General features: G+C 35.0%; 1 protein-coding gene across 20 annotated transcripts in view; it reads left to right on the forward strand.

The window, feature by feature from the left end:
* The window catches only part of CADPS (calcium dependent secretion activator), a 489,445-nt gene that overhangs the window by 401,328 nt on the left and 65,298 nt on the right, over positions 1–22,819 (forward strand). For 9 of the 20 annotated variants that reach the window (XM_088473427.1, XM_088473408.1, XM_088473418.1 and 6 more), the window contains 4 exons: positions 10,111–10,185; positions 12,071–12,154; positions 12,747–12,779; positions 18,383–18,490. In XM_088473427.1, coding sequence (XP_088329553.1) covers positions 10,111–10,185; positions 12,071–12,154; positions 12,747–12,779; positions 18,383–18,490 — 300 coding nt within the window. Of the gene's footprint in view, positions 1–9,605; positions 9,621–10,110; positions 10,186–12,070; positions 12,155–12,746; positions 12,780–18,382; positions 18,491–21,736; positions 21,785–22,819 lie in introns of all 20 variants that reach the window. The other 11 variants (XM_088473407.1, XM_088473417.1, XM_088473409.1 and 8 more) reach the window with 4 other exon arrangements.

Here is a 22,819-nt window from a genome sequence, read left to right on the forward strand (position 1 = left end):
CACCATACACTAGTGGAGAGGTCCATGTCAGACCATCAGCTGCTGCCTTCGTCTATCTATAGCCTGTCTGCATGCGAATTGCTACAGTAGTGTCAGCGGCTGTGGTGGGGGGGCACCAAATTATAACTTGCCTCCGGGCGTCTGGGATGAACTTACGCCACTGATGCTGTACATAATATTAGGGAAAGGTGGATTGGCTGCGCACTCAAAGTAAATTAGGATCCCATAGAAAAGTAAAAATAGACATGTATTAAGATATTACATACATTGTATCTGGATATAGAATTGTATCTCTTAACAAAAAGAGGCAATATTGTGTCTAAACTCTGATGCAATGAAAGGTGATTTAAGATGAACAGTTATCCAATTTGCTGCACAGAGATGAGAATATCCTTTCTACCTAAAAAAACTTAAAATATACCAGGATAGTTGTAACTGCAATTGCCAAAATGGGTATGTTGTATAGTATGTCAATTGATATTGAAAAACGCCTAGAGTTTAGGCTACTTACAACTAAGTTTCCTGTAGTTGTCGAAGAACCCTCGGGGGTGGATGAGATATTCTGAAAATTATTCAGTAGTGCTGCATGGAGGAACGATGTCCGTTCTAAGTGACCGGCAGTTTGCATATAGGTGTTGCTCTATCCTTAGACTGCCAGGAGCCATGTACAATGGTGAGTGCCGTTTGCGCTGTAGTTCTCCTTGGTTTGCTGGGTCTATGGAGCCATGCCCTCTGCCTCACCAGGGCAGTAGGTGTTACCGGCAACTGTTAGCGCTGCAGGGGCTATGTGTTCATCTCGGTCTTCGCCGCTCACAGAGGCTTGCAGTGGAGCAGCAGCACGTAGCGCTCAAGGCTTTGTGTAGATCACCTGGATCTCTGACCAAGGAGCGATGATGTATGAGGCTGTGTGAGGTTGTTCCATTACCCAGATTCTTTTATGTTCCTGCATGCTGAGTGTGGTGATGCCATGTAAATGTCTGCAAAGTGACCTGATGCCGCGGTGTCACTGGTTACTCTCGTCCTCCATGGGATGCAGTATATCGTAGGTGGCTCACCTACAGCGCAAACGGTACTCACCATTGTCCACGGCTCCTGGCAGACTAAGGATAGAGCAACACCTACTCTGCAAACTGTCGGTCACTTAGAACGGACATCGTTCCTCCATGCAGCACTACTGAATAATTGTCAGAATACCTCATCCACCCCCGGGGGTTCTTCGACAACTAAAAAAAAACTTACAGTTGTAAGTAGACTAAACTCTAGGCGTTTTTTCAATATCAATTGACATACTATACAACATACCCATTGCGGCATTTGCAGTTACAACTACTCTGGTATATTTTAAGGTTTTTTAGGTGGAGAGAATATTCTCATCTCTGTGCAGCAAATTGGATGACTGTTCATCTTAAATCACCTCTCACTGCATCAGAGTTTAGATCCAATATTGCCTCTTTTTGTTAAGAGATACAATTCTATATCCAGATACAATGTATGTGATAGGTGAACTGTAATTATGTACTAGAACATTGCATTGTGTATTTATCATTATTGTTTGACTTTTAATAAACGTCTATTTTTACTATTCTGTGTGATTTTGAGTGTGCAGCCAATCCACCTTTCCCTAATATTATGTTTTGAAGAAACAGCACTTTTTTTGGCAGCTGCACTCAATTTCTGGGTTAACCTGATAGCGCTAGGCGTCAACATATATTTATGTATCTATACATTTTTATGGATACTGTACATGCCTTTTTGTGCCCATTGTTCCACCTATTAACCTACAAAAACACTTTCCAATATGTCAGTTATGTCTCAACAAGCTACATGGAATGTACACACTGTAGGAAAGTGTCCCTGAAATTAACAGGGAATCAGCCGTACTAACAAACGTGTTGTGTGAAGTTGTTCTGAGGTAATGTAGCATAAGTGCTTCGGAAAGTGACAGTTGCTGTGGTATGGTATTTTTTAAAGAAAAGCTGAGCTGATAGACACATGAAACACATGGAAATTATCAGTGCATAAGTTACTGTCTCACACTGAACTATTTTATAACCAACTTTGCAAACTGATTGTTTTTATTTTAGTCTAATGTTTTGACCCAATACTACTGAGCAAAAATCAGAACATAAAGTTATGTAGCAAACATAGATAAAATAGCGCATAAGCCTAAAGTCTGATTTACATACAAAAGAGCCTCTAATATAATTTGTAAACATGTCAAAGTTTCAGAACCTTGTATTGGAGATAAAGTTGTGACCATGGGGGTATTTTTTTTTCTATACTGTACATTGTAGACTTCCTGCCTGTAACCGTATTGAGAAATATACTAAAGTCTCTTTATCTGAAGTAGACAGGGGTCCAATATCATGATTGTAAATTAGTGCAGTGCAAAATTGAAGAAATAGTCTTAAAGCAATATCTTATTGTCTATTATGTATTATTAGTAATATTTTTTTTTAGAAATAAAATAGTTTTATTACCCATCTCCTGCATGTATGGTGTATAAATAGATAGATAGATAGACAGACAGATAGATATGAGATATTGGATAGATAGATAGATAGATTGATAGACATGATATAGATAGATCGATCGATCGATATGAGATAGATAGATAGATAGATAGATAGATAGATAGATAGATAGATAGATAGATAGATAGATATGAGATAGATAGATAGATAGATAGATCTATCGATATGAGATAGATAGACAGGTATGAGATAGATAGATAGATAGATAGATAGATAGATAGATAGATAGATAGATAGATAGATAGATAGCTTGTTATATACATATAGATGTATAAACCTAAACTTTATATATATATATATATAGTATATATATATTTACATTGATATTCTATATATCAACAAACCCTCAGTGCACTAATACAGAATACAATAAAAGATAATGAAGAATAGCAGCTCCGACTGTAAGATCCTAGGCAGCAGTGGATCTACCAAATAAACACAAAACAACAGAACAGGAAGGTACTTATAGTGTAGTAGTTAAAATCCCAATTTTTGCTAAATATTATACATACTTAAAAGCAGAATTATAAATCATATTTGAACCAATGAAGCTTGTGATGTAGTCCTCTCTCAGGAGTTCTGATCCACCATAATTGGAGTTAGCAAAATATGGAGTTTAGCCTAGCACCAAACACACTAAAGAGACTTGGGAGTAGATGTGCTAAGCCTTGGATAGAGATAAAGTGGATAGAGATAAAGTACCACCAACCAGTGTCCTTTTTTTTCAAACATAGTGTGTAAACTGACAGGAGCTGATTGGTTGGTATTTTATTTCTCCCCATTTTATTTCTCTCCAAGGCTTAGTACATCTCCCCCTTATAGTGTAGTAATTTAATAATCTTATATTAGAATTGAATGGGTTAAAGACACATACAATATAAAAACTTATCAATTTGACAAGAATAATTCACCCAAGTTCTTTAATAGAAGGTCCGCTGCTGACTGTAACAATGGCTTAAAGCGTAAGCATAAAGAAAGAACCTGCGCCATTGTTAAACAAACTTCATTGGTTCAGATACTACCTCACTATAAGCGTCTTCCTGTTTTGATGCACCTCCCATGGAAATCAGCACTGTTCTCGGACAGGGGCACCACAGTGAGGAAGCTCAACAGGAAGCCCAGGAAATACAGGGTACATTATGCAGAGAGGACATTGCTTATAACCATGTTCGGCAGCCGGGGAGGGGTGCACATGGAGGCTGCAGAAATATGCACAGATGCCCCAGCGACATGCAACTGATAATGCTTATGGTAGCTCCAATAGAAATCTCTTATCCATGATCCTCCTGCCCTTCCCAACACATCCCAGTGGCCAGGCCCCAGTCAGCTGCAGGGCAGCAGCAGTGGGGTTTAGGGTGATACTGGTGAGATGCAGGGGGCAGGAGGGAGAAGCAGGGGGTTGTGGTAAGAAGCAGGAGTGACAAGCAGGAGCCTGTGGTAAAATGCAGGGGGCTATAGTGAGAACTAGGAGGCTGTTGTGAGATGCAGGGGGCAGGAGTAAGAAGCAGGAGGCTGTTGTGAGATGCAGGGGCTGTAGTGAGATGCAGGGAACTGTGGCGAGATGAAATTGCTCCTGTGGGAAGCAGAGGCATGTCGGTAGCATATTTATATCTGGCACATGTACACAGAACACCTTGTCCCACCATAGTCTTCTCTTCCACTAGTGTGCACTACTTACATGTTTCCTGTTTATTATATTGTTTTTGTGTCAATCAAGTGTTAATTACTCTAACATTTTCATTATAGTCTATCAACAATTATAGCACATTTGGCCACCCTCCCCCACCTCTCTTATCCCCCCCTTTTTTTATTTAAAAATTTGCTTTAAAGTTATTATTTTGAGCCCGAGTCAGAGATAGTTGCTAATTCAGCCATGATTACGACTTTTTATGCAGCGCAACTGGGCCTTTATGCCACAGCCAATGGAATTTGTACAGATATGCCAACTAGTTCTGGTGCTAATCCTGATTGCACCATCGACCGTTGCACTAGCCCTATGGAGGCACCGAATGTCTGAACATGGGCGCTGAAATCAGTGCAACTGCTTAAAAACTTGCAGTCGCTGACTAAGACATGCCATCGTCTGGCTGCAGCGAAGTCCAAAAATCAAATAGGGAAGTCACACCAACTGCCAGTGAGTCCCAGCTAGCAATGTTTGGCAGCAGTTGGGGTGGCAGTTGGTGTGACTCCCCTATTTGAATTTTGGACCGCGCTGCAGCCCCACCTCTGGAGCCACCACTGCTTACAACCCAGAAACACCCACTGAAATTCCACCTCTGCCTCCAATATCGCTCTGCGTCCCCCAGCGGTAACCATCAGGATTCATGCGCAGTGTGATTTAGACGCATATGCGGACTGTAAACATCTGCCACTTGCATCTGACATCAACAATGCGTCCATTTCTGAATCAGGCCCTTTATGTGTTCCATATTGTATTATACTAAAAATTATTTATCTTTATGTTTTCCATACTGTATTGTACTAAAAATGATTTAATAAAATTCTATTGTTAATAAGATTATATTTATAAGACCATTAATTACAGCATAACATGATAAACTATTTGGCATACTTTTATTCTACTGTCTATACCTCACCTGAACTCATTTGTATATTATAATGTGTATTTCAGCTCTTGTCTCAGCTGTAGCGTAAAGATGTCAACCACTCTGTCTGCCTTGCTTGGACTTTCCTCAAGCTAGCTAATATCTTTCTGGAGGGTTTGTTAGATTGTCCTAATGTATTTAAAAGATTTAACACGCTTTTTCCTGGCACTTTCATTAGTTAATTATTGTTAACGCTGTATGTAAAATAAAATTTGTAGGATGGGAAGATGTTTAAACCATCTGAGGTACGTCATTACATATATCATTGTGACAGCTGGATTAAGAAGACTTTACCGATTGCACACATTCTAAAATACCTGTAATTACAGATCACCAACACACCGCTCCAAATGTGCAACGGTCATTCTACTGCTGACTTGTATAAAGCTATCTTTCATCTTAATTTACCAATTTATTTTTGCATATGTTAACATTCATTATACACATGTATTAAAATACAAATAAAAAAAATATATATATATATACACCTGCGGCACTCGGAGATTTGCAAAAATAGTAAATCTGTATTCAATTCACATGTGTGTCACCACCAACGTTTCGGGACACACCGTTTGAACCATGACAAAGGGGCAGGTGTGTCCCGAAACGTTGGCGGTGACATATATGTAAATTGAATACAGATTTACTATTTTTGCAAATCTCCGAGTGCCGCAACTTGTTTGTGTCGGTGGTGTATATGGATTTATCCTGAGGGCACTAAAGTTGCTGGATCCATTTAGGAGAGTGACGATGTTCCGAGTGGGAGTATATTGAGTTGTGTGGAGTGCTAGCTCTTGTATTTGTTTAATATATATATATATATATATATATATATATATAAAGAGAGAGAGAGAAAACAGCCTGCAATGAGTCAGTCACCTTTGCTTTTACAATTAAATTATAAATGCTGCATTGCAGTTACATAACTTGGCAGTTAAAAAAAATGATATTGAAACATATTTATTAATTTTCATTTATTTATATTTTCATGATGTAATCAGATTGAAAATTATTTGTAACATAATTTAAAAATATTTGATTTTACAACATTTTCACTCTAGTCTCCTGTATATGTGCATTGTCATATTTATACTTTTACCACTCGGAATGACTTCACAGATAACAGATTATAATTATTTCCCTTACATAGAATCTGCTGATAATATTTGCTGCAGTTTATCATTATTTATATTTAGCATTCTTAAACCCAATTTGTTCAAAAATAATTTGTTTACTTAGCAGATGTAAAAAATGTCCATCATTTTATTTTCTCTTCTTAAGTAATCCAAGTAATTTGTTTATAGTCTGCAATTCTGGCTACATATATTGCATTTTGGATAAGAATTTATGGATACATAATTACACAAATAAGCAAAGATCAAGATACATCTTCATTTTATCTGTTACAGAAGTAGCCAAGTAAATTCTGCCTTTGAAACTGCAGATAATAAATGTCTGTTGCATTTTTTTTTTTCTGCACATAAATTCCCAAGGAAGGATTTAATTGAAAATCATCTGTATGATATGCCTGTCAATACATTTCACACTGTATTATTTTGCACAATTCTAGTCATTATCATTTTGCTAAAACCCATAATTTATCAACTGTAAATTAACAGCCGTGCACATTTGGTAGAAAATGTAGCTTATTCGGAGAAAGCTGTCTGAAGCTACAGAATTCACTTTTAGGTGTGTTCTGCGGTTCTCATCATTGTTGAATTACATGTCTCTGCTCTGTGGAAATTTCTTTCTTTTTGGTTCATATGGCGTCCAAGCATCTAGATACAAACACACTGTAATACCACCTGTTGTTTGTATCATTATAATTATTTCAAATCTGAAATTCCTAATTATTGTGTTTTTCATGAATATATTATTGCCGTTTTTACTCCACAATTAGCGATGACAGGTTGTTTGTAAAAACGAAAATAAAAATAAACTTTTCATAAGTACATATTGCAGGAAGTGAGAATTATGCATTACTAGTTAATTAATGCCTTAATGCCTTGTACATCCTGTACCAAATTCTTTTGTTTTCTCGGAAATTATCCACCCATGTTTATTTGTACCGTACAGTGAGGTATTTTAGAGTTATAATAGGAAATCATTTTTAATTTGGTTTTTTTTTCCATGACATAGAAGAAAATATGTGACAATGATTATATCCTCATTGCAATAAAAAAAAATATTTTTTTTTCTGTTATGGGTGTTTCTACAGATACACCAGGATACTGACATGGAAGGATGTGCAGCTACAGAACACATAGATACTAGTTTTGTTCAGATTATTCATTATTGTAAAACGAGATTATCAACCAAGCCAATTTTTTTTTCGTAATATATCTAAATACCATACCTGTAGCTTACACAAAGTGAAGGCAGCTGTTTTGGGTGTGGAACAAATATTTGTTCTATGAGTTCATAATGAACTAGTGACACTGAAAATATTTTAATTAAAATGACGTTTAAAATCAGTGGTTCCGATATATTTCACTGACACAGATGCCTCATAATATGTTTTATGACAGTGATATAATTAAAATATTGTAGTAAATTGATCAAATAATAAATATTAGTAAAACCAAAGTAAATTACAGCTGTTTCATATGCAAATAAAATGGATCCCATATATACAGTACATAATACCTTTGTTGCAAGAGTTTTCCCCTATTAACCATGTATTTTATGTAACATATCCAGCCTGTTGTTTTAATGCAAAATGTGTCCTCATATAGTTGGGATTCACTGAATGAGACTTTTTTTATCATCAGTGATGTCACTAGTTCCTATTAATGATCCCTCCCTCTTGTCCCTGTGATGTCATTAGTTTCTATTAAAATGAAATTGGTTTAGCCCACAAAAAGGCTGCCACCACTGTGAAAAGTTGACCGCATACTTTACTATATTTGCTTTTTTTGAAATCTATTTGTCCTTTTTTCCTTAAATTGGTGGAAGAAATTATAGGGAATATTTCTTTGTATAAACCTGTTTTTGCAAATCAGATAATTAATGTGACCAATAAAATTCTTTCATTGTCTGTGCAGATTATAACTAGTTTCTTACATTCCCTTTAAGTTTGATTAGCTCCAACTCATTGTTTTTGTACTTTGTGTTCTTATCCAAAGCACCTTGAACTTCTCCAATTCTGTGTAGAATAGCACTCGTTACCTCAGGCAAAAGGGGTGGCCTTTATGTCCATTCACACAATTAAAGATAGCAGTCACACAGGGGCCTAGTTATCTTTAAATATTTGCCGGATATTCTCCAAAAACAGTAATTTTTGGGAGGTACCTGCAAATATTAAGTATCCCCCAGATGTACTATGGAGGGATCGCAGAAGATCTCTCTGATATCTGCCATGGTCCCTCCATTTTCATCCACAAATGCAGCTCCCATAGGTTTTTATGGGACTGCTGTGCTGCTGGATATGCCAAGCTTTACCCCGATAGGTAACACCATCTACAGATGGTGTTACCTTATAATAGCCCAAGGGTTGCTAATTCTCAATTTTTTGGGGAGCGAGCCTCCAGCTCCTTCTCCATCGCCCACTGGTGATGCATGCTCGGCTGTGCGTGCACATTGGCTGCGTTACACTATCACACTGCTTCCAGCCCAACGCCAGCATGGTCTCTTATCAGAGCCCATCTCCTGGCAAGAGAGACTTAGTATATTTGTGTAAAAATATTTATTTTCACATTGCGAATTTTGGTGAAAATTATTTATCACATCCGCATTAAAAATATGATTGTGATAAAAATGCCCGATATGGACCATTAGAGATTAATTTCATTCACAGACATAAGTGAACAATACAATTTTTCACTACTTCTCTCTGTCTCAAACAATGAACTAATCCAGAATTAGCATTGATAAATTATGAATATTTAAATCTTTCAAACTTTAGTAATACTGTTTTATTACAACATATTATTAAAGTGTGACTGTCATTTGCACAAAGTGAGTGCAGTGTTCATCTTATAATTTTTTTAGGATCTAGTAACATATTTTCTAGAGGTTGTCAAAACCAATCTGCAATTTATCCACCTGATAATGCATTCTGCTATGATATATTGCTTGTGTCACCATGGCATTAGGTGCCTTTCCCCAAAAGTAAGCAAAATTAATTGACTGTCGTTGTCCGATATCTATTCATAGACTATAAATCCACAAAATGTGAGTTTAAAAATACAGTGCACAATTATGTTGCGCAAAAGCAAAATTCACCCATTTGCTCCTCTCTAATCCTTGTATGCTGTGTATATGCACCATGTTCACTTTAATGTCATCTATGTAGTATACCTGGGGCATACACAAAAAAAATCCATGTTCACATCTCGTTTTTCAAATTTTTTTTTATTTGCTCATTTAGTTTTGCATTCATTAAATATTTTTCTTTACTTCCATTGATTTTTGTTTTATGTCTCCTGCACCTTCCTCATTATTTCTGTTCCCATCCATCTGAAAGTTTGCTAAACAGTGGGTAAGTGTATCTAACATTTTCAACTGTATTGTCACCCCTCACTCCCCAATGTATAATTAGCATTTATTTCAGTTTTTTTCTCCCTTCTGTCAACATCCGCATTGTTTTGACTTAATTAGCATTTTAAACAGACATTAATGCAAACACTTGAAATTAATGTTCAGAGATATTTTTTAATTACTCCTTTCTTTAAATATTGTATTATTTTTTGTGATGTGTAAAGAACAAATTCTTCTACAAAAAAGACTTATAAAAATGTGTAATGTGCCATTTGTTGTGTTTATTTTAAATGAATTATTTATTCCATGTTACTATGTAAGATGTCTACAAAAAGGATAATCAGGTTCATTAACAGTTTATTTTCACAGCTGATAGTTTTAAAATTAAAAGTAACGTTGGAATAGTCAGTCCCAAAAAGAGACTGATGATTCCGTTGTCATTGTTTATTCAGTGTGTTAATATTTTGCCTTTTTCTGTCTTATTTTTTTAGCACCAGTACCATTCAAAAATTGATGAGCTAATTGAAGAAACTGTCAAAGAAATGATAACACTTTTAGTTGCAAAGGTAACTTCAGTCTCAGGTGTTATGATCCGGGTAAAACACATATGTATAGCATCATTTTACTGACAGTAATAAAAAAATATATGAATTGGCCTTTGTCAAAAACTGTGATTATGTTTAGAATGTATTTATGTTTTTGCATTTTTTTTCTCTATTTTCCTCCAAAAAATAAACATTATATATTACATTTAGAACAAATAAATGTGATGACACTTTAAATTTTAGGGTGCAAATGGTGCATTTTAGAATGCCGCAATTATTTGGCCAAGAAAGCACAGAGAGGATATTCTGACATAACATGGAATTGAATGTCGAATGCTCTTCCTCTTTTACTCCACAGTAATTTTGCTGTCAATGACCTAAATGTTGTGTTTTGAATGGGGAATTATGCTTTCACTAAGGTTCATGACACCACTTTGTAGTTGGTAAATATGATGACTTTGGCTAGGTGATTCCAAAACTGAAGTTCTTCAGTTTCAGTTATTATATTTAGGATTGTACACAAAGCACACTCATTTTTATTTGTGTTAATCTAATTTTAAGATAGATATGAATTATTATATAACTACTGTAATTCTAGGAAAGCAAACTCTTCCAACAGAAAACCATTGTTAATGTATCTGCTTCATAATCCCATTATCTCCTCTCAAAGCCCCTCCTGCATGACAAATCTCACAATACAATATTTTGAGAGTGTATTATTAATTGGGGCCATGGTGTGATGTCATTGGTGCTATGACTCAGTGCAGAGACATGACTTAAAACAAAGGGGATGCAGTCAGAACTCCAAACGGAACATCATAAAACTACGTATAGGATATGATTTCCACTGTACTAAGCACAATTAAGCAACAAAATTCTGCAGAGACCTGTCGTTTCTAAGCAGTTGCCCTAGAATCCGTTATGATGTATTGAAGTGAATTTTTTTGATGACCACACCTAGGAAGAATTTGTATTTTTGAATATTCTACATACTATCTGTTTGACTGGAGGCTTATGTAGGCCAAATTATTAAGCAATGGTTTACCAATTATTTCCAAGATTGTGACCACTGTGTCTTTCTGTGGTTTTTTTCACTTTTTACTCAGAAATAGATCCCTTCCACAGATAATTGTGACCAAAGTTTGTGTCTTTTTAACTTGGAAGGAGCCATTAATTCATAACCATTTATATGTAACTTTTTCAACATATTCTCTGTATTTTTATTAGTTTTTACAGTAGTTGGAGATTATCCAACATTTAAACTAAATTGTTACAGTGGTACCATTAACTTGAAAAAAATATTTATTTGATAGCCAGATTGTTAAATGCATCTATTTTTATTCATTATATCAACAACTGTTACTAATGTCCAAAGTGGAGCGTGTGTATGACCTATTTTGAGGCTATTGATTTTTCTTTTCAACATCTGTTAATAACAGTTAATACAATTTTTATTATTTAGCATATTGTTTTATTGATCTTTTCACATTGACAAAGCACATAACCTTGGTTAATGTTAAATTTAAAGTATAGTATAAAAGTATACTATATTTACTTTTTAAGAGATTAATTGTCACCCAAAAATAACAGCTCATACAGAACATATTATTAACAAATGTGTAGCTTTCACCTCCCTGCAATATTGAATTATGCAGAACTTTCAGTTTCTGGTTTCTTATCACCGCGGTTCAGCTGGTTTTAATGATCTGATCTGCAGTGGATGTGGTTTTATATCATGTTTCAAACCAATTAATTACAGAACACCTATTTTCAAATAAATATTGGCATTGATAGTTGAAGGTTGCCCATCCAACAGTATTGTGTATATGTATAAATTCTGAAATATGTATTATTGATGTCTACAGTTGTATATGAATACTAATTAAGTGTATCTTCTTATCACTAGTTTGTGACTATTCTAGAGGGAGTACTGTCCAAACTCTCCAGATATGATGAAGGAACCTTATTTTCCTCTTTCCTATCATTTACTGTAAGTGAAGATATTTTCCGCAGTGTTACAGTATATTGTGCTAAAAAACTGGTACTTACAGATTTGCAGTATTGCTGCACAAGATACATTGAACTATGCCAAAATGTGAATTTAACCTGTTCGCAGCTAGCTTAAGTAAGTGTAATTACTGGTAACTCTGATGTCTGTATTGCAGTATACTGAAATAGCATGACAAATCAAATAACTGCTCAACATGACATTGAACAAATCATTGCAATTTATCTTTGCATCTTTGGGAAAATAAAGTAGTTCTTGTCCTCTGTAGAATTTATCATTCTTGGGTAATGGTGTGGAACAAAGTACAATTTCCCTTACACATTTTGCTGAAACAATGGCTAATATGTTTTTTGAACTTCATCATTTGCAAGAGGCTCAGTTTTTAAGCAATAATTTCTAAACATCAACTGAGCAGGTCTCCCTTTCAGGAGAACAATGAAGACTATTAGATTAGATTTTTTTTTTCTGTTCAAATCACTGTATAGTCATCGTGTATCATTAATTGTTTCATCACCCATTTATACACCTAAAATAGAGTAAAATAGTCTTACTTAAATGTCCTTTTTCCTTTAAGGTCAAGGCAGCTTCCAAGTATGTGGATGTTCCAGTAAGTATAATTTAATGTTGTATTTATTTGTGAATATATTTCTGGTACGGTGTGGCTTTATTATATGTTATGGTTCTGCTTTTAGTGTACTTTTGTCTTGCTGTAGTTGATGTATGCTATAGATATAGACTTTTATTACAACTTCATATTCATTGTTTTGAATGACTTTTGGTCAAAAAAATTGTAACCTTAATCCTGTTGTAACCGCAATATATACTCATAATAACAGTATTATCAGTGGTACATGACTTCCTAATGAAATGGGCTCTCACAGTTTATAAATAAAGCACTTAAACTTAGTGAGAAATTTGCATTTAAATTGAGGTTAAGCACATGAATATTGACTGTAAGATTTAAATGTCATGGTTAGATTTCATAAATGTACAATACTTTAAGTAAATTCATTATTTAAACTGTCGCACTCCTGAAATGAATTCTAGTTTTAGTGAACAAATTAATAATTTAGTACTTATGCTCTGCTAAATCCCGTCTATCTAGAGCATGATAGGAGTCCTAGAATAATTTTAATGCAAAGCTTTCATACAGGCATAGTATAATAGCCTCATAAATGAATGCTATTTCATTGTGTTTGAAAAGTGTTTGAAAAAACGAAATTATAAGGAAGTGGTATTTTGAAGTTGTCAGTTTAACTTAAAGAAATTAATGAATTCTTAAAATGTCGCCTTTACTGAAAAGTATAAATGTAAAGATTGTGTGTGTGTATATGTGGTTGTGATACCAATCACAAACCAGCACAAAATTTGATTATGTCAATGGTTCATATACTTACAATATCATATATATATATATATATATATATATATATAACTCAATACAAAGGTATATATTTTAATTCTTCTAAAATAAAATATCTGCACACACTTAACTTTAAAAATCAAGATATTTTATTATAATCCTAACTATCATTAATCATTTAAACTTTTCTTAAGATATTTTTCTGCAGAATATTATAGTTCAATTATTTTTCAATGATATTAGATATATTTACTTGATATATTGCTTACTGTGTAAACAACAGTTTGTGATATCAGAGTAAACTATATTTAATTAGTCTGTTTATTAGTTAATATAGCGTTTCTAGTATTCCGAAGAAACAGCATTGACTATAACATGAAGAAAAAATTTATTGGATGTCATTATTTTTGTATAGCATTTCATAACTGTCTTTGAATCTCACATCAAGCCATCATCATACACCCCTCATCAGAGTGGTATTTTGAGCCATTTCATAGTACAAAGTCACCATCTTTTAATGATTTTAAAATGATTGAGTTTGTTGAAGAAGTATAGCTGAAACAAAACATATTGTACAGTGGGCCTGTGTCTTGCCAGATATCGAGGGGTTAATGGAAAATGATATATAGCAATGAGAGTCACCTAGATTGAGTTACAAAGGTTTTTTTCTCTTAATTAGCAAAGCAGAAATAAAATTCTGCAATGTACAGCACTATTGTTTTGCGGTAGTCATTTTGAAATATTTGAAATCCTAAGAACCCCAGATAAAAAAAGAGAAAAGAATATATATTAAAGAGGACTTTTTATTTCAAGGTTTATGGGAGTTTTTTGTAGGTGTATAACATAATAGGCGGATAATGCTCAAGAACTGAATTGGGAGTCATTATAGACAATTACATTGAAAATACAATTAGTTTTCTTTACAAATCACAGTGAAACTGCTGCAATGAAATATTCTATGCTGCTAAGGCGGTCAACTGCGTCCTCATTGTGTAACTCTTCAAACTGCCTAAAATACAAGAACATGATTCTTCGCATTGAAGTCATGGTTCCTTGCTAACACTAACTGCGCTTGTTTCTGATAATAAAAATATGAACAAATGTAATGTGAGGATGCAAAATATATATTTTCCTTGATTTTTTTTGTGTATTTTTTATTTTAAAAACTACAAATAAAAAGTATAATAAATTAAAAGTACCAGATAGTACAAAATCATTAAAATAATGAGAATTTATTGCATAGTTATTTTTTAAACTCTGCATTTTAATAAAAATCTTTTAACATATAAACAGCTAATCATACCAGCACAAGACCATTGGAAAATACAGCATGTTTAAAAGATTTGCACAGAATTACATCTATATTAATCTCATTGTATTTCAAATTAGTACCTTGTCATTGTTTCAGCAAGTGTTAGGAGATGTTGCCACATTTCAAGGCCCACACATTGTACCCCCTTCGCCTGATAATTGTTTGCTTTGTGTAAGAAAAAAAAAGTTAAATTACGGTCCTATTGCTCCCCAAATGCTCTTAATTTTCACCCTGGAAATTACACTGGAGTGTTAACTAACTTCAATTCACAGGGCCTCACAAACTCACATTACATTGATTTGATGGCTTAAGATCAAAGGTAACATTCAGTTATGAATATCAGATTTATTATTTGTTTGCAAACATATTAGATATCAAATACTAAAGGATATTTACAGCAGTTTACATAATGAGCGATGTCAGATTTTTTTAATGTGTCTTTGTGCAAATCAGCCTTTTATCTTCAGCTTACATTACCCTCGCTGACTCAGAGTTACCAGCTGTTGTTCACAAAATATAACATATAGTTAATTCCAAGGTATAGCTCTGTGCATTCTTACATGTTATACAGCAATATGAAACTGTTGTTCTAAATATACTTATAGACCTACCAGGGACATAACCTCTATGAAATACTGTTCAATAATAATGGCATTGTCATAGTAGCCAACTATTTACCATACTGTACAATATTTTTATTGTTTTGTGCTTTTGCTCTGATGAGCCAAAAGAAAGTTCATATTATCTATAAATCTTTTGACGTTCAATATGTGTAAGTGACCAGGACAATTCTTACAATATTGTGTGCTATATTTGATTAAATAGTATCTAAGAAATAATGCAGGTTACACAGTGAGGTTATGGCCAAATTCAGTAAAAGAAAAAAAAAAGAACAATAGAATTGGGATGGAATATTCTAAAGCCTGAAATGGCTGATTCAGCAAAGCATACTGAAAAGTAAGCATTCATTGTCTTAAAGGCACACTAAACTGATAATGCAAGTTGCTTTGACTAAAAGAGTTATAACTAAAATTCACAACTGTTTTTGTAAAATATTAGAAGCTCAAAAAAATTATAGATTTTTCATGAAGGACTGTAATGTACATTATAACTATTAACCACAAACAAACATATATCACACTCCTGCCATGTAATTTATCTATCCACATAGGATTCCGAGTTCCTTTGAAACAAGCCAGTTTCTCTTGTATGAATCCTTTGACAATGGGTGAATGGAGTGGTTAGCTGGATGAGTCAGACAACCAGTGTCTGCCATCAAGTTGCCTATAAATTAACAACATCAATTCTTCATAAAGGGGTTTCTCCCTCCAGAGCACTTTAGTCTATACAGACTTGTTCATGTACTATTGTAGCTTTTAAAAGAAATCGGTATGTAATGCCGGCTGTCGGAATGCCTCCTGTCAAAATACCGACAGCGGCATCCCGGTGGCTGGTTGGTTGGTATCCCGACAGGGGTTGGGTAAGTATACTTACCCTCACCCCTTCTCCTCCTAACCCTAACACTCCGTTCTTGTAGCCTAACCCTCCCCCCTTAGTGCCTAACCCTAACCACTCCCTAGGGGTGCCTAACCTCCCCCCCAAAACCTAACGCTAACCCTGCTATGCTATCTAAACCTAACCCTCCCCTCTCTCCGCGGCTAACACTAAGGGCGCCCTGGATTGACCTCATTCAGGCTGGCGTCCTTTTGTGTTCCAGCGTCCGGATTAAGATAGGCGTCAGTATTTCAACACCTATTTTAAGTCCTGTGTTGGATTTTCAGCGTTGGGATTGAGACCAGAGGCATCACGGCCACCGGTCTCATAACTACATCCCCTTTTAAAAAGTGTTCTTTTTTCTATTGTGTATTAATTCTTATCTTTAAAACTATGAGGCAGAGCTGTTTATTTTTGTTGGCCTGAAATACGATACTAAGCACCGCTCTGTAAACAATTCTATCCAGTGCATAGAGCATATCAAATTGTGTTATATCCAAGAACAATAAAAGTAACTGTGCCAAATAATCTAAATATAATAACAATGTTTTGATCAGCACTAATTGCTATAAATAAATTGTAAATACGCAACAGGCTGATCTAGGAAAAACTTGTAGTAATGAGCTATTATCAAACTTAATCAACTGCTAGGCGTGAGTTGCTATAGTAGATAAAATAACTTATGTTATGTGATTGGTGATAAAATGATAACAGAAATATAATATAAATCAATCACACGTAACTAATAACCCTCAATAAATAATAGAAAATACAAAAAAAGAAAAACATGAATATTATAAAGAAATATATATAAATACATCTCACATCTGTATATAACAATATAACTACTTGGATGAATAGCACACAAGGAATCAAGATGTATAAAGTGAATGTATTTAATAAAAGTTTCAGTAGAACATGTAGAAGCCAATCAGTAAAAGTCGACTAAAAGTGAAAAATTCCATTATTAGGCATACAAGCAATGGTTGATATGTACAGAGGAGCTCATTCAGACCCGCTCGCTAGATGCATTCTCTCGCTCCCAGCATATGCAAATCTAGCACACGCCCAGCAAGGCAGGCGATCATACGGCAAGACATTAGCACGCCCACTATGTCTTGGCATGCGATCACTTTGTGTATGCAGATGCCAACCAGCCATTTATAAGACACCCACTTGCGCACGTCATCTCCTGGAAGTGCATGAAAACATTGGTAGATCGAGCACCATCGGATGTGCTCACAGCACTTGAGGTTGACTATATCTTGCCGCAAGCATTGCGTTCACTTCAGTGTGAAATACAACCAGGTGACATGTACTATGATGCTGCCTGTTAATTATGAACGCCTCTGAAACGGCTTTGAGACACTCAGGCACGCCTCCGTTCGTACCTCCTCTCCCCCGTTTCTAGTAGGTTACCACCCACAAACGGCCTCTCCTGTCACTCATTCAACTGGGCTGTCTATGCTGGGCGCGTGAGTGTTTCCCGATCTTTCGCAGTGGGTTGCGCATTGCGATGCATACGCACGCGCAGATTGCAAAAATCTGCCAGCTACAAGCGATCGCTTCCTAGCGAGCGGGTCTGAACCGCCCCCAGAAGCCACAGAGGTAATCTGATTAATTGATAATGTTGCTTCTTTCAAAAGACTAGGAAACTCCCACCATTTTTTGTTTACCTTCAAATATAGTATGAAGGTAAAATACAATCCAGTAACAGTTAAATGTTAAACTGCAGCTTTGTTTAACTTTAGTTGAGTTTTTCATCCTCAATCCATCACAATCAGATAAAGACATTCCCAAATCTCAAGTCAGTGGCTTCAAAACAATGGCAGAACTATTGTATTTAATGCACATGGGTGATTTTAAATGGTATGTCATCTAAGGGCAGTGGAATATGTCAATGGGGGAGCTCCCCGTACCACAAGAGGTAAACCCTGTTTGATTTAATGCAATTTTTTCATTTTATTTTTTACATAAATTAGGTGTTTGATGAGTAATGTATGGGAGTAATTTTTAATTGTGTTTTATTTTTACCCTACAGAAACCAGGAATGGACGTCGCCGATGCCTATGTCACATTTGTGCGTCACTCTCAGGATGTCCTTCGTGATAAGGTCAATGAGGAGATATATATAGAAAGGTTATTTGATGTAAGTAAATGCCTTCTCCTCCTTGATCAGCAAGGGGGAGATGCCCCAAAATGTGACAAAATTAAAGACAGGGGGATAAGTCACATTTTGAAAAAAAAAAATGTGGTACTCTTCTTGCAAACCTTTCTTTTCCCTCTAATTTGCTCTTTTCTGCTTTAAATCTGTATTCTGGTGTACTGTGTTGGTCTGCGTCTGATACTAATCACTGGGTGAGCCTTTGTGGACACAAAAGGTAGCTTTCTTTATGTTGTGTATGTAAGACCTATGGCTTTTATATGTTTTCTTGATACATGTTACTTGCCGACTACAGAATTACACTCTGCCCGAATCTCTTGTCCCAAAAATCCTTAACTCCTTACCTACAGGATGAAACTGAAAAGTCCAAAGGAAGATAATATAAAAACGTTCTAATTTTCTTCACTAAATAAAATATTGTCAGATTCTGCTGTTGCAATTCAGTTTAGGTACCGAATCACAGCAAGTTCACTTCTATGTGTTATGTGAAATTGCAAAAATTATATTTAAATATCAGTTTTTAAAATATACCAAAACATGTTACAAGTACAATAAATTGACAACTTTAATAAAAATAAATATAGCAACAAATTTATTTTAAAAAAAAAACAACAACTTGTTCTTCTGTTTAGAACAAAAGTAATAATTGAAACTTGATTTGACAAACAAAACCCGAATATTATTCAGTGATCCTAAACAGTGGAGATTTTCTCATTTTCCGTTTATATCCAAATTTGTTTCTCCTGTTCCCTCTCCAGGATAGAAAATTTAGTATTTTTTTTTTCCTAAGAGAAACTTCCAGTATTTTAATATATATTTAAAATATTCCTGCCCATTTTAAATTCACTTCAATTTAGTATACATTTAGTGTAGTCATAAACTAGATAGCATCCTTTAAATGTAAATTGTGTTGACAGCACATTATTCAGAAAGTGAACACATAACATTATATAAATCCGCCCATATATTGGCAGATCTGGTTGTTCAGCCTAAACACAGAGCTTCTGTATCTATGTCTAGTCTTGCCACAGACCTGGGCTATGTTAGTGTACCCAATCACTGCAGATGGCTGAAGACCACACCTGCCGGCAGATTACTATCCAGCCGGATTTTTACACAGTCCCGAAATGTTAGTTGATTGATAACAGAATTAGACCTGAACCAACCGTTTGGATCTAATCTGGTCATGAATGACTATTGGCTGTGCAAAGTACTTCTTATGTACTTGACTTAAAGCAGGCTTAGACAACCTGTGTCCCTTTTGCTGTTGTGGCACTACAAGTTTCAGCCACAGGTGGATGGCATACTGGAACTATAGTTCCACAAAAGCTGGCGAGCCACAGATTGCCTACTTTTTGGTATGTAGGTTTCTTTACACCATGGGAGAGTTACCAGCTGAACAGAAGATATGAAATTGTACAAGCAATAGCCAATAGATTTATTAGATGTTACATACAGTACTGTAATGCCGGTTATTAATGGTATTAAAGTAATTCACACGCAGCATGTGCATTTCCACTAGACAAGAAGTTAAAAGCCAGGATATCTGTGTTAATGTTCCTGTCGCCTTCACTGCTGTATTCCTGTCTGTAACAGTGTGCTCTCAGGATCAGGACCACTAAACGTGTCTGTTATTAACTAGGTCTTGTGTCTCTGTAACCGTTAATATCTGGCCCGTTCTATCACACCTCTCATGTGCATTTCCTGGCCTGAGCTCATGTCGTGCACTGTGCTTCTCACTCTGCTCTCTCACTTGTGTGCTACAAACTTTTTTGCTTTTCCAATCCAAACTCTCGTACTTTCTTTTTGTGTGTGTATGTTTTTGTTTTTTTGTTTCTTTCTTTTTCCACTTCTTGCATTTTCTGCTAAAATTATTTCTCCTTTATGATTTTTCACTCTTTCACTGACGTACTTCCGATTGAAATGGAACTTATCTCTCATGTCAAAAGTTTTTTCACATTATGTCAAGTGGCATGATTTAGAGTCAAATAATCTTCCTGTGTACATCTACTAGCATGACCCACATCCACTGAGAATGCCTGCTACATGCATATAGCACACGGAGTGGTGCTCGTCGCTCTATGCATGCGTGCCCATCAAGTTTTTTTTTCTTTAAGTTCAGGAGCCAGAGAATCAAAGTAATGACACACATCCACTAGGCATCAAATCAATGAACAACTCACAAGGGAAAGCAGTCATTCTGCACATTGGTGCCACTAAATTATCTGTGGGTTTTTCCCTTTGATGCCTAAACTGCCTTTTCTATCCCTATCCCTAATCTCTCCTTATAAATCTGTTTATTTTTGTATCTTTACGTGATGCCTCCAGTGGTCAGCAGAAAATATTGTGCATCAGGGACACTGCTGAGTTTTATAGGGAATGTTAAACAAGTATATACCATATGAAGCATTTATATACCATACTAAATAAATATTGTTTATATAGAATGCCACCAAAAATATATAATTTAAAGATAATAGTGCAAATTTAGAATTTTGATTATTCTTTTAAACTGATTCGAGAGAACACTTAAGTAACATAATTTTCTTAACATTTAAATATTGATGTCTGTTGAAATGTTATAAGAACATTAAATTACTAGAAGAAATTAAGCTGATGTGACATCATAATATATAATCACATCTATGCAATTGTGTATTCTTCACTGATTAGATGCTGTGAACAAGCACACAGAGTGTACAGATACATTTCTATGGCATATTAAGCAGATCATTTCAAAGTGGAAAAGATTAGTAGTGGCATTTAATGAAAAATGAAAAAATTCTATATTTTGTTTTTGGCCTTACCAAGGCCGTCATCAGGATGAACAGCATAGTATACAAATGAAGCAGCTTCCACCACACCAATCCCAGCAATATATATATATGTATATATATATATATATATATATATATATATCAAATATATATTGTTATCCACTTAGTTTAGCTTATTTTTAATCCTCTATATTACCTATTAATGATATATATGTTATTCAATATACTTTTCCAGTATACTTAATCTGGGAGGCCATCTTATATGGCCTGCTCAATGTCTATAGACTAACAACAGATACAGAACAGTGTGTGCATTACAAAAGCAACTTCAATAACCACATAATTTGGTGTGACCACATTTATTGTGTTTTTTTTTTTTTTAACATCTTTCCCAAAATTTACTTTTACATTTCCTTTTGCCCTTTTATTTACTCCTCTTGTCTTCCCCTTTTAGAAAAGGCTGGATGATAATAATTCTGTCATGTGCCTGAGAATTTTTGAGGTAATTTTTTTTTGATTGTTTAAAATGTTTTTTTTAAGTTTTTTTTTTACCATTTCATTTCTCACAATTCATATTTAGCATAATTAAACTATTTTATGGCTCTAAACTATTTTCATGGCAGTAATCAATCATTACTGCTTCTAGTATTTATCATATCTTTTAGACTATCAAGATACATTTATGTCTTGTCAGGCATTAGCTGCCTTTTCTTCTCATAGGTTAAAACATATGCTTCATTTAAGATTTTTTTTTATCATTTTAGTATGTTCCCAGGTTCTGGGGAAATTCATTAATCTGCAAAATGTTCTTTTAATCCACTGCTGTTATTTATTTTGCGTGTAAGGGTTTTATTAATGTGATCTGGGTCAAGGGGCTGACTGCTTATTTCTGGACATTTTATGACCTTCACAGATGGAAGTTCTCAACTCTATAACTAAGTACTCCTTAATATTAATGTGATATTGGTAGAAGCTCTACTACTTTTATACCATTGCTACATGGCACATATTTCTACTTTTTTATTGCCAATTTCCAATAATATACTCCCTGCTGTAAATTATTGGAGTATTTTAAGTTACAGGGCAGTTCTGTGACCACCTTTTATAGGTTCTAGAAACCCAAGGTTCAGGGGCGTAACTTTCAATTGGCAGTTGCCATTGCAATATTTAGGATGGGACAATGATTTTGGTCTAGAAGGACACCACTCTGCACTTGCATGCTCTGTGGCTGGCACATGCACAGTGAAGGTTCCATTTGAACTATTACAGTAGTCCAAACAGGGATTATGAATGCATATGTGGCTTGCTCAGAACAGCATGTAGGACTGAAAAATGTCAGTCCCCCACCAACCAGTTCCCCTCTGCATGACCCTCTCTCACTTTTTATGATTCTACTCAAAGGTAGGGCTACCATTTTTGGGAAATGGTAAATATTCATTGGTTGAGACATGAAGATATCCTGTAAGGAGGCTGGTGATTGAAACCTGGGTAGAGCAGAAATAGGGTAGAAAGGTTTTTATATTTATATAATTAACAA

This window comes from Taudactylus pleione, unplaced genomic scaffold (genome assembly GCF_031769625.1).
Source record: "Taudactylus pleione unplaced genomic scaffold, aTauple2 ptg000135l, whole genome shotgun sequence".
Taxonomy (NCBI): Eukaryota; Metazoa; Chordata; class Amphibia; order Anura; family Myobatrachidae; genus Taudactylus; species Taudactylus pleione.